The sequence below is a fragment of the Myxocyprinus asiaticus genome, chromosome 30 (genome assembly GCF_019703515.2).
Source record: "Myxocyprinus asiaticus isolate MX2 ecotype Aquarium Trade chromosome 30, UBuf_Myxa_2, whole genome shotgun sequence".
NCBI lineage: Eukaryota > Metazoa > Chordata > Actinopteri > Cypriniformes > Catostomidae > Myxocyprinus > Myxocyprinus asiaticus.
The window spans coordinates 27,567,137-27,580,126 of record NC_059373.1 but is presented as its reverse complement, the minus strand read 5'-3'; the positions used below and the strand labels follow the sequence as shown (position 1 = coordinate 27,580,126).

General features: G+C 34.8%; 1 protein-coding gene across 4 annotated transcripts in view; it reads left to right on the top strand.

Annotated features, from left to right (window-relative positions):
* LOC127421556 (protein spire homolog 1-like) overlaps positions 1–12,990 on the top strand; it is a 77,416-nt gene that overhangs the window by 47,474 nt on the left and 16,952 nt on the right. For all 4 annotated transcript variants that reach the window (XM_051664683.1, XM_051664682.1, XM_051664680.1 and 1 more), the window contains exons 5-8: positions 3,173–3,247; positions 4,029–4,193; positions 6,116–6,202; positions 6,951–7,080. In XM_051664683.1, the coding sequence (XP_051520643.1) occupies positions 3,173–3,247; positions 4,029–4,193; positions 6,116–6,202; positions 6,951–7,080 (457 nt within the window). The remainder of the gene's footprint in view (positions 1–3,172; positions 3,248–4,028; positions 4,194–6,115; positions 6,203–6,950; positions 7,081–12,990) is intronic.

Sequence of the window (12,990 nt, the reverse complement as noted above, 5' to 3'; positions counted from 1 at the left end):
GCATACTTTTTGACTTAATATTTCCCTCGACCTCCTGTATTATAAACGAGGAGGTTTTTTTTTTGTTTTGTTCAGTTTTAAAAAATGGTGTCTTATGTGATGCCAAAGCTACCGCAGAAGTTTTTTAATGTATAAAATTAAAAGGGAAGTACAAATGAAGTTTAATGTCGTTTTTAAAAATGTTAATTGCTGTAAATTTTACAGCATTTAAATTTTAATGTTACAAATAAATGACATGGGCACTATAGATATTTGTCAACACAACTAATTTAATGATGAGTCTTAAGATCAAAAGTTTTTTAAGATCATGTGAAATACTCAGTCAAGTGTGTCCAAACGTTTGATTGGTACTGTTCTTTCCCATCACCATCAAAGTACATACTTGCTGTGTGTAGTAGAAATATGTGAATTTGGATGCAGCAGAGATCAATGAAATACATATTCCAGGCAGGCCAGGGTTAGATCAGGGTTATAACAAAATTATGCAGGAAAATTGATATTCAGGAGAGAGAGATTGAGCACCACTACTTAGGAATAAAGGATAGGAGGAGAGTAGAGGGAGAGAGAGAGGAAATGGCAGATGGGTAGAGAAGATTGGAAAAGACAGAATCAGCTGTGCAGTTCCTTTTGATCTTAAGCAGACCAAGAGAAACACTCTCACTCCAGTGATTCAGAGAAACTTATGTTTCTGTATGTGCATTTCTTTTCTTTCTTATATATGAAAGAAATGTTCTATTTTGGGTTGTTTTTTCTGATGCGGTACTGTTGTATGCTTGTGTAGAAGATCAGACTTTTTCTTCGCAGATATTGTAAGCTCTCTCTGTGTGTGTGTGTGTGTGTGTGTGTGTGTGTGTGTGTGTGTGTCATTCATGCTAAAGCAGCGTCACGGCAGGATAAACCCCAAAGGGGACACGCATTTCTAGTTCACTTTTTGCTCTTTTGAGGCAGACTGCAAGCTTACCAGAGGAATTAATGACTTTTATTGTTTTTAACATAAGCCTTATCCTGCCTGTTTTACATAATTCATAGGTTATGGCAGAAAAAAAAAACCCTAATTCAATCATACACCGTTTAATTTGTCATGTAATGCTATATCTTATTCATTATGGTGTAAATTCCAAACCACTCAAACGCCTTTCTTGACAAAATTAAACAAACAAGATGTGAGTATAGCCTTGGCTGAAGATTATTGAACAATTTATCAACTATTGCAATTGATTAACCAACTAACTCTGCCATTACCCTAAGAGAAAATGTCTAACATTGATTCAGTTGTCCCAAATTCAACCCATGTGTGGAAAGGGCCCTTTATCAACAGATCTGTTGGTTTGGCTGTAGTGCAGACAGTTAAAGGCTGCATTAGCAGCTTATTGATCATGCCTTAGTATTGATGGCTCAGTGTTGGCCTGCAAGCTTGGACATACTCTCACATGAAAATGAATCGATATTACAAACAACCAGACCCATGATGGATAAAGCAACATTCTAGGGCTAGGGTCAGCAATCTTTTTGACAAAACGTGCCATTTTTCAATTTCCTTGTTAATCACCCCCCAACACCACATGTAGGCTATGCACGCATGTATGTTTATGTTTATGTTTATTTTGTAGGATACCATTAGGTGTGTTTAAAAAGTCTACCAGTGTAAATGCTTCTATTTTGCATTTTTTTCTATTTTAAAGGTGCACTCAGTAATTTTTTACCCATTAAAAAAAGTTTTATTTGAAACATATGTATACAATCATGACCACTCACATGAGATGAGGACTCTAGTCATATCAGTAACCTTATAAAAGCTGTTTTACTCTACATGGGGCAAGGGCGCCCTCATGGGGGCAGCCATGTTAGAATCACATGACCAGCTGAATACTACTCGCTTAATCTCAGTAACCGTCCTGTTATTGGACACTTTCACTCTTGGATTAAATGAATCATGGCTGATTGTGAATAGTGAATTTCTACAATGGCATCTGTAACTGAAAACGTTTGATTTTGAATTATGCTGCATCCACACCACTAGGTGTCACTGCAGGTCCAAGATGGCAAAAACAAAAAGTTACTGAATGCACCTTTAACACGGATTGTTTTTCATTAAATATTACATTATCAGCATAAAAGAGTAAAGTGAAAACTTGAATTTAACAATCAACATGAATTTCAGAGTTTCTTAATAATTTTATATGCTCTCCTTCAGCTTTAATGACATCATGCGCTCGAGCTGACATGAAATCCAGAAGTTTGATCCATGTTATTTGATCATGATTTGTGGATGTTCCACACAGCATCTTATGTGCTTCAATGGAATCAAGGAATACTGACCTTTTGTACAAAAGCCATTACCACATATAATGGATTAATATCACCAATTTGCTGATTTAAATGTAGTGATGTAGAAATTGTGGAATCCTAAATATTTCTTATTTTTCTTAAAATTTTTGAAACTCTGAAACTTAATTTCTAGGTTTAATTTAGATTTTGAATCAAACTTAGGCTTTTGAACCCCACTATGTGTGTTTGTGTATTTGTTCTTTTCCCTCAATCATGTAGTTTTGAGAGTAATCATCATTGTGGTTTAAAGAGCGTGTGTGTTGGGTTGAAAATCTCAAACATCGACAGTGATTTCTTCATGAAGAACATGAAGTGATGTTCTGAAAGCAAAATGCAACATTTAAAACAAGACAATGTAGTGTGTCGCCCGCAAATCGTGCAGCGCGACCGACGCAAAGCCGACGCATTTACTTGCATGATTTACCGAAAATGAAGAGCTTCCTAAATTGATCTGTGCTGCAATATCAGCTGTTACAATGCGCAAATTTGCACGTACTGTGCTCGTCGGATGAGCAGCGCTGTCATGTCACATTTTAATAGTATTTAGCTTGCCATTCAGCTCATTACTAAATAAAACATTCTGCGTGATTATAAGGAAGGATTACTCCAAGAAGTAGGCTGGCATGCATGTGCGAGGGACTTCATATCTTTAGAAACAAAATACATACTCCTCTCTCTTGCTGTTCCTCGCGTGCCAGTGTTTAACCCTCTCCGTGCCAATCGTGCCTTAGGTTGCAGAGCCCTGTTCTAGGGCATTCTATATCTCTAAATGACTGATGCATTGTGCGTGCATTGTGTGGCATATGTCTCAGGTTGTTTCTTTTCTTCTTTTCTTTTTTTTCAGAATTTGCGGCGAATGGAAGGAGAAACTCGAGAAGAACCCGTCAGAGATCTGGACGAGCTGCAGAATGCTGACTGGGTAAGACCTGGAACCAATCCCACAAGCCCATTACAAATGAGCGTAAACCAGACTGAATGTATTACGATTGCGTGCTGTTAAGAGGGTGCATTGATTTAGCATAGTCATAAGGCTGTGGTCTCAACTGGTTTTGCTTCAGGACCTATATTTTACATTGGATATAAATTGGTGACCCAACATAATACTAAAACTTTTTAGTGCACAAAAGTAAAGAAAAATTTACTTTAGTAGTATTTCCATGAACAGCATATGCCCAACAATATGCAAAATTATTAATTGAACAGTTCACCCAAAAATGAAAATTCTCTCATCATTTACTCACCCTTATGTCATCCCAGATGTGTATGACTTTCTTTTATTTGCTGAACTCAAATGACGATTTTTAGAAGAATTTCTCTGCTGTTTTGGTTCATACAATGCAAGTGAATGGGTGCCAGAAATATAATTTATCAACCTAACACATGGAACAAACACTGGTAGAAATGTTTTATTAATATTAACCATATTACCATATTAGCAAAATGACCGATGAATTTGTGCCACAATACTATAAAGTTTGATTGGACAAAAGGCCTGAGACATTTTCCCATTTGTAAGTTGCTTTATTTTGTTATGCTAACTATGCACAACTAGCCTTTTGTTATTTGCATTAATCATTCATTTTTCCTTGTTCGCAAGCCCATTAGAACAGATCTGCAACCTATTTTGGATCGCCGCCCACCATTTGAAAACCACAGACATAAGTACATGGCCAAATGCATGTTTTGTTTATTTTCCACAGGCACGGTTTTGGGTGCAGGTAATGAGGGACCTGAGACACGGTGTGAAACTGAAAAAGGTACAGGAGCGTCAGTACAACCCTCTGGCCATCGAATTCCAGCTCACGCCTTACGAGATGCTCATGGACGACATCCGCTCCCAACGCTACAAACTGCGCAAAGTCATGGTGAGTGTGAGTGTATCTATTAACAAATCCAACTATGGTGAAGCCTTGGTTCAGGAATATATAGAATCTGAAGTATTTATTTATTTATGAACATATACATTTTAATAATTCATATTATACAGCAGTTAATCTGATGGAACAAACAATGTTCCAAAAGTACTTATATTTCATATAACAGCACTGGAACTTTCACTGTTGGTATCGCAGTGCTTTTCTGCATTTGTGATGTTCCTGTGACATGTAATGGTTGATTATGTTTTGGCTTCTTTTAAATGAACTGTTTTCATTTATACAGCAGAAATGAACTAAACAACCATATTGTGTTAAATCAATGTTAACACTGTTGTACTGAATATCAGAATGGCTGTGATTCGCATTTAATACTAAAGGAATTAATGCAATGCTCTTAATAGGGTGATTTTCCCAAAACCTGTCAAGAAAATGTCCTGGTACTTCAAAATCAAAAGAAACAAATAAGAAATGAGATTTTGCATACAGAAAATGAAGCCTGATTTTGGACAGTTTTTACATTGTTTTCATGACATTTGCGCATTTTACCTCCAGTTCTCATTACTGCAATGCAAAAAAGATGGCCATTGTGATATTCGTAGTACCACAACATGAAAAACTAAATATTATTTAAATTGTAAAGTATTTTTACCTCATAGTAGTACTCTCTTGGTACTGCTTTCAGTTTTGTTGATTTTAATTGTTTTTCTTAAATAATTGTACAGCAGCAGCAGCTTTTTTTTTTATTTTTATTTATTTATTTATTTATTTATTTTTACTGTAAATCATAAAAAAAAATGACTGTTACAATAATGAGAATCAACATAAAAACAATGGAAATAAAATGTTCCAGACACGTTACTGTTATGTTTTGGGTGGTAAAATGATGTCATAATGCAAAAAAATCTTAATGGTCCTAATTGCAGGCTTTTTTTTTACATTTTTTACATTTTTTAGCTTTTGGGTTAAATATGATCAGAACGTTTTCTTGGCAGGTTTTGTGAGAATCACCCAATACCATAGAAAAACTTTTTTTTGTCTTGTTACTGAAGTACTGGTAATTTTGACATCCCTACTGCAGAAGGTCACTCGCAAACTACCATACTGAGTTCCTGAAATAAAAAATGGATTTGCTTGTTTTTGCATCACAAATGGCCGCTAGTGTGATTGTCAAACATAAGCATGCTGGAATTGTAGAAATTGACTGCTGGACTTGCACTTAGCTCATGCTTTTGTAAATGCATTTGTCTTTTCACCTGTCCTTTGTTGCCTGAAATGGAGCATCTTTTGTCATGACAGCCTTTTATGAACATCCACCAATGAAAGCTGTTTTTGGACTTTAATTTGCCATGAACCAACAGGCATGAGTCTTTGTTTATCCCTTTGTGAGACCGGAGAACAGTTGCACAGCTCAATTCACTTTATTGCGCTCTGTTACAGAGATCATAAACCACAACAATGTTTACTTTGCTTATCTGACAATGACTGCTCATTATTTTTTAAGCTGGAAGGGTTTCATAGGGTTTCACTAAAACACGTGAATGAAATTGAAGTCAATCAAGACATTAGTCTGTAAACAAAATGGCTATATTTTTTATAGTTGCTGATTAGAAATAGTCCTTGCGTGATTGGCCGGCTTGAACTGAGTAACAGGTCAGCTTTTGTGCACCTTGCACACCTTTGCCTACGGTTATTAACGCAGAGGTATTTGTGCATAACTGCCATTGTTATAATTTTGATTCATTCTTCAGACAGGACACACATCTGCATTGCATTCAACACATTGCCTCAGTCACATTGCAAACTACTTTTTCTGTTTTTTTTTTTTTCCACACATTTAAGACTGCCAACATGTGCTAATTGTAAAGACCCTGTCTGACCTTTGAACTCTGCTCTGCCTCCCATTGCTGCAGGTGAATGGTGATATTCCTCCCCGGTTAAAGAAGAGTGCTCACGAGATCATACTAGAGTTCATTCGATCCAGACCTCCTCTGAATCCTGTGAGCATGAGAGCATACACAAATACAATTCTCAATTTTTGGTTATCACTGTATGTCTGTGGTTATACATGTGCTGGACTAACATTAAAATCAAGCATTTGTTAAAGGGATCATATCATACTTTTTATTATTATATATTTTTTATTTATTTAATTTTGTGTGCCAAAAAAAGTCATATTTTAGTTTTTTTATTACTGTTTTCCAGGCCCTTAGTATGAAACAGTCCATTCTGAGTGCTCCTGGCTTTAAGAAATGCCCCTTTTGCAAGTGAAATGAGCAACAGTGCTGACCGAATGTTTTTTCCAGTTCTGTTCTCACTAATAAATTCTAATATATGGCCTGTGGGTTTGTTGTTATGTCATATAGAAATTTTAACTGCCCCGTCTTTCAATTAAAGCCTCTTTGCAAAGAAGGAGTTACATTTGTGACAAAATAATGAAACAGTCGGTGCTGAAATGTGCCACAATCTGTTTAGAACAGACTGAAATGATTAGGGATCTTATTTAAAAAAAGTCCCACATATTATTGTTAGTTCTTCTGGTGTTTATTAATAAAAGTGTCTATTTGACTTTCTCCTTAATTGTCCTAATTTTGACTGGGTAGGCCAAGTTTCTGATCACCCAATAGGCATCATTGATGATTCGTCATGATATAACCCCTTTAATACAAATGTTATCATAAAAATCCACCCTTTAGATGTGCTACTAAAGTGACCTGTCAATCAATGTGTGTGTATATGTGTGTTAAGGTTTCTGCTCGTAAGCTGAAGCCTCATCCTCCAAAACCTCCAAGTCTTCATGAGCGAATCCTGGAAGAGATCAGGTCAGAGAGGAAGCTCAGACCTGTTTCACCTGATATGATCCGTAGGAGCCGGCTCGGTTAGTATACTTTCACACACTCTTATCAGATAAACACGTAGACGATTCAATGCACAGTATACACCGATCAGCCACAACATTAAAACCACCTGCCTAATATTGTGTATAGAGCCTGACCGATATGGGATTTTTGAGACCGATACCGATTATAGAGTGGAAAAATTCACCGATTACCGATATGGTGGCCGATATATTTAATTTTTGAGCTGGAATGAAAACAGACTTTTTCTATGTGGATTGTGCACCGATGTTGTACCGATATGACTATGCAAAGGTACTCAGAAGGCTGCTTTCTTAAATATTTTTATCAAAGAATATTTGACATTATTATTATACATTGTCAACAAATTCTAGAAATGAACACTGAGAAAATAAAGAATAAATAAAAATACAATAAATAGCTAAATAAACATCAGTACTCTGTGTTCAGTATCAGTCAGTTGCTGACCATTTAAATAAAGAATAAATAAAAATATAATAAATGGCTTAATAAACATCAGTACTGTATGTTCAGTATCAGTCAAATGCAGACCATTTAAATAAAGAATAAATACAAATACAATAAATAGCTAAATAAACATCAGTACTGTTTAGTATCATTCAATTGCTGACCATTAAAATAAAGAATAAATAACAATACAATAAATATTTAAATAAACATCAGTACTGTTTAGTATCAGTCAAATGCTGACCATTAAAATAAAGAAAAAATAACAATACAATAAATAGCTAAATAAACATCAGTACTGTTTAGTATTAGTCAAATGCTGACCATTAAAATAAAGAAAAAATAAAAATAAAATAAATTGCTAAATAAACATCAGTACTGTTTAGTATTAATCAAATGCTGACCATTAAAATAAAGAATAAATAAAATAAATAAATAGTTAAATAAACATCAGTACTGTTTAGTATCAGTCAAATGCTGACCATTAAAATAAAGAATAAATAAAAATAAAATAAATAGTTAAATAAACATCAGTACTGTTTAGTATTAATCAAATGCTGACCATTAAAATAAAGAATAAATAAAAATAAAACAAATAGTTAAATAAACATCAGTACTGTATGTTTAGTATCAGTCAAATGCTGACCATTAAAATAAAGAATAAATACAAATACAACACATAGCTAAATAAACATCAGTACTGTTTAGTATTAGTCAAATGCTGACCATTAAAATAAAGAATAAATAAAAATAAAATAAATAGCTAAATAAACATCAGTACTGTTTAGTATTAGTCAAATGCTGACCATTAAAATAAAGAATAAATAAAAATAAAATAAATAGCTAAATAAACATCAATACTGTTTAGTATCAGTCAAATGCTGACCATTAAAATAAAGAATAAATAAAAATGAAATAAATAGCTAAATAAACATCAGTATAACTGTTTAGTATCAGTCAAATGCTGATTATATTAATACTGCTGAGTCAAGATAAACAGATAAGCAGCGGTGTCGCACCATATTCTGCTATACAAATTCAGGGGAAACTTTCAACGGTGGAAAACCAGACTTTTAAATATTACATATTATAAATGCAATGACTGGAATTGTTCGGTTGAAGGGGGTACCAAACTGTGAATCCTGAACAAAACAGTTTGGTGAATACATGTTTACTCATTAGCTTCCACTCAGCTGACAACAATAGCCTAGTTTCCATCCACTTTTCGTGCTATTTTGTTATCGATAAAGTGAAAATGTGTAAAAAAAATAAAAAATAATTAGCAAAATTTGCCTTCTTCTGCCTGTTTCCATTCAAATGGCCTTTTATCGATAAAAATGGTGTGCGTGATGACGTCATGCTTAAAAAAACACTTTGTCGCATAAGTTTTGGTTTATCGCAAAAGAAATCTGCCCTTAAGCCGTTTCCATACAGAAATGTGTGTTTATCGCTAATTCGAGTTTTGGTAAAATGGGGAGAGTATTGAAATTAGCATTGAGCATTGAAATTAGCCAGCTAACTGTCATTTTAATTTCACAAATAAATGCAATCAGAAGACGAGGAATTGCAATCAAAAGGGAGCAGTTGCCCTTCTGATAGGACTGTAATATTGGTCCTCCTGATGTTTATCCGACCCGAAAGCGAATCGTCATGGCCCTGTTCAAGCTGGCAACCTGTTCCAAGTAGTGGGGTAAACTTTCGGTCTTAGTATAAGGACCATCCATCGATGTGTATGCTGTGTGCACAGCTATTAAAGAAAAATTGATGCGGTGTAATATCAGGGTTTACATATGATACAGTCCTGATATTCAGTAGGCTGTTTTGAACAATCATCTAATCTAAAGCATTGCCATCTCAACTGCATTATGTCCTGTATATTTGTCCCACAACTTTTAACAACCAACTGAACTTGATTGTCATCTAAAATTAATTTTAGCATCATAATGCAATTTACATTTTCTAAAGAAGCTCAGCAAATGCGATTCGAGGTAAAGAGGGTTAGATTTAAAATATTAAAGTTTTAAAAGGTTCAAAAGCTCGTTTTCTAAAAGTTAACTCCGCATTGGACAAATAGTTCTGATAGTTTATAGTCTTGAAATGTAGAAAATGTAATTCAGCCGACTTTATTCGTCTACAGAACAGGGTAAGGCTAATTTAAGTTTGTGTGAAGAAAAGGCATATATAGGTCTAAAAATATAATTTTTTTAATTTGGTAATTTATTTTTTTAATTTAATGCGTTTTTCGTTTGGTAATTTATTTAATTTAATACAGGTAATTTTGCCGGCATTTTTTCAAAAGTAAACTAAACAATAATTTTATAGAATTGGGCTTTAATATAATGTTGGTGTTCCAGTAAAGCACACTGAAGCTTTTCGCCTAGTATTGTGTATTTATTTTTAATTTAAAACATCTTTGTGCACAGAAATTTTTTTTTTTTGTATTGTAGGCTAATCCCGTGACTGCTGTCTATTATTTTGAATTGTGTAGAAAAGCAACTTTAATAAATAAACGGATGGCTACCGCGATTAAATTAATCACAAACAGTGGCCATTCATTTGTTCTCCGTGCACTTGTCAATTTGCATGTCTTGATACAAGATATTTGTGTTGGCACTCCTGGAAGTGTCATGTTTGCAGTGATCGGATCTTTATGCCATTAAGGTCAATCCATAATCACGTACAATAAATTGGCTTTTATGGATGTATACCTTGTCGTAATGATTAACACAGGCTAACGATTGGGGTAAATTCTGTCATGTGACACTACATTTTTGCGTTAATGCCAATTTTCTCGACAAAAAGTGTTTCCAAACCAGTTTTTCGTGACATTTGAAGTATCGACATTATGCGCTAGAGTTAAACGGAAGAATATTATTTCGACACTTGTGAAATTTTAGCGATAATTTGCGTTTCCATCAGCTTTATTTTGATGCGCTAAAACTTTTTCGCAAAAAATCCTTGGATGGAAACGTAGTTACTGATAGTAGCTACATGATTAGCTAATTAGCTATAAGCTAATCTTGTCATGGAGAGTAAAAGACGGACGTTTATTTTACTTTCTAGCATTGTGTCTCACCAACTACGTAACAACATAGCATGAAATCAACACTCAACAGACACAGTGCACCACCGCACCGTTGTCTGCTGAGCTGCAAAAAGATGCTCTGATGTTTACCTTTCAATCTGCTACGTTACTGACTGCACTGACAAACTATAGCTGGCTAACAGCAAACAGACATGAGTGACATGGTTGTCAGGTACAAGGTTAATGTTATATTAGTTATATTTAAAAGGGAAAATTATGGGGTCATCGTTTATTAATTTTCCAGTATGTATTTCACAAACTAGTTAACTTACCAAGACACCGCTCAACTCCGCCCTGTCTGCAGAGCCACCGTCAGCTCAGAGTCAGCTCTGTAAACAATGGAGTCGGAGCGTGCTCTGCTGGACAAACTACACTATGACACCAATTCTAAAGCTTTGTTTTCTGCATTATATGTTCTGAAAAAAAGTTTTCATATCGGTAAAATATACGCCGATACCGATATATTGGTGAAAGCTAATATCGGCCGACCGATATTAATAATAAATTAATAAATAATAAATTCTAGAGACTGTTGTGCGTAAAAATCCCAGGAGATCAGCAGTTATAGAAATACTCAAACCATTCCGTCTGGCACCAACAATGCTATGGTGAGAAAGCTATTCTGAGATGCTGGTTGGCGCTGTTTTGGCGGCACGAGGGGGACCTACACAATATTAGGAACCCGGTAGTTTTAATGTTGTGGTTGATCAGTGTATAGCTGGGCTACATCTATTTTTTTAGTCGCTCATTATATATAGTGGGTTCCAATGCTACTACATTCTTTTCTAATTTATTACACAATTTTTAATTTAAAATTATATTATCAGCATAACAATTAGAGTGAGAGTTTAATTGAAAAATGTACATTGAATTTCAGAATTTCTTAGTATTTGGTATGATCCCCTTGTGCTTTAATGACAGCATGCACTCGAGCTGGCATGGACTCCACATGTTTGTACAAAACCTGATGATCCATGTGATCTCACATGATTTAAGAATGTTCCCAAATTGTGCGCTTCAATGAAAGCAAGGAAATCCCAGGTTTTCTGAACGGTCTGATTTTTTGTCTCCATTGTACATCATTTAACAGTGCATAACAGAAAAGGGATCTTAGTCCATGTTTATTATTCTGTAAATGATAACAAATGCATTTTATCCAAATTGTATAAACATTATTTCACTTAAAGGGATAGTTCACCCAAAAATGAAAATTCTCTCATTATTTACTCACCCTCATGCCATCCCAGATGTGCATAACTTTCTTTCTTCTGCAGAACACAAATGAAGATTTTTAGAAGAAAATTTCAGCTCTGTATGTCCATACAATGCAAGTGAATGGTAGCCAGAACGTTGAAGCTCCAAAAAGCACATAAAGTCAGCATAAAAGTAATCCATAAGACTCCAGTGCTTAAATCAATGTCTTCTGAAGTGATATGATAGGTGTTGGTGAAAAACAGATCAATCTTTAAATCCTTTTTTACTATAAACGTACTTTCACACATTCCCACTTGCACATGAGAGTTCTTCTGTTTTTAGCGATTTGCATTCTTTGTGCATATCACCACCTAGTGGGTAGGAAGGAGTAAGAAAAAAGTGAGAGATAATGCAAAGGAGAAGAATAAATGCATTATATTTGTACAACAGCTTAGTAGGTGGAGATATGCACAAAGAATGTGAATCTCTAAAAAACAGAAGAAGAACTCTTGGGAACATGCAACTTTTTTTTAATTTTGTGAAAGTAAAAAATTATATCATAGTAAAAAAGGGCTTAAATATTGATCTGTTTCTCACCTACACATATCATATCACTTCTTAAGACATGGATTAAGACATGGGCATGGATTTAACCTAGTAGTGGTACTAGCTTGTATGGCGCCCTAGGCGAAACCTGCCTCCCACAGAGCTGAAATATTCTTTAAAATTTTCATTTGTGTTCTGCAGAAGAAAGAAAGTCATACGCATCTGGGACGGCATAAGGGTGAGTAAACGATGAGAGAATTTTAATTTTTGGGTGAACTATCGCTTTAAATTGCCTTGAATTTACACCCCACAATCCAAACATAATAAATATCAAATACATGAGTAATGTGGATGGAGGTGAGTACTGGTATGTGAAAATGCCTTCAGCCAGCTTGTGAGGTTCACTTTTGGTCATGTCAGACAGCAGTGTAGTAATGTAACAGTGTGTCATTCTCAAGCATGGCTGCTTTTGTGTCCTCTAACATGAATATCTGTAATACAGACTTGTGTTGTCCTTGCTCTAACTCTACGCTGCCATATTATTTGTGACTTTACATCTCTAAGGTCCTCACCATGGATTGATACGTTTTTAATAATGTATTGATCTGTTTTGTTACATAACATTAAATTCATATAC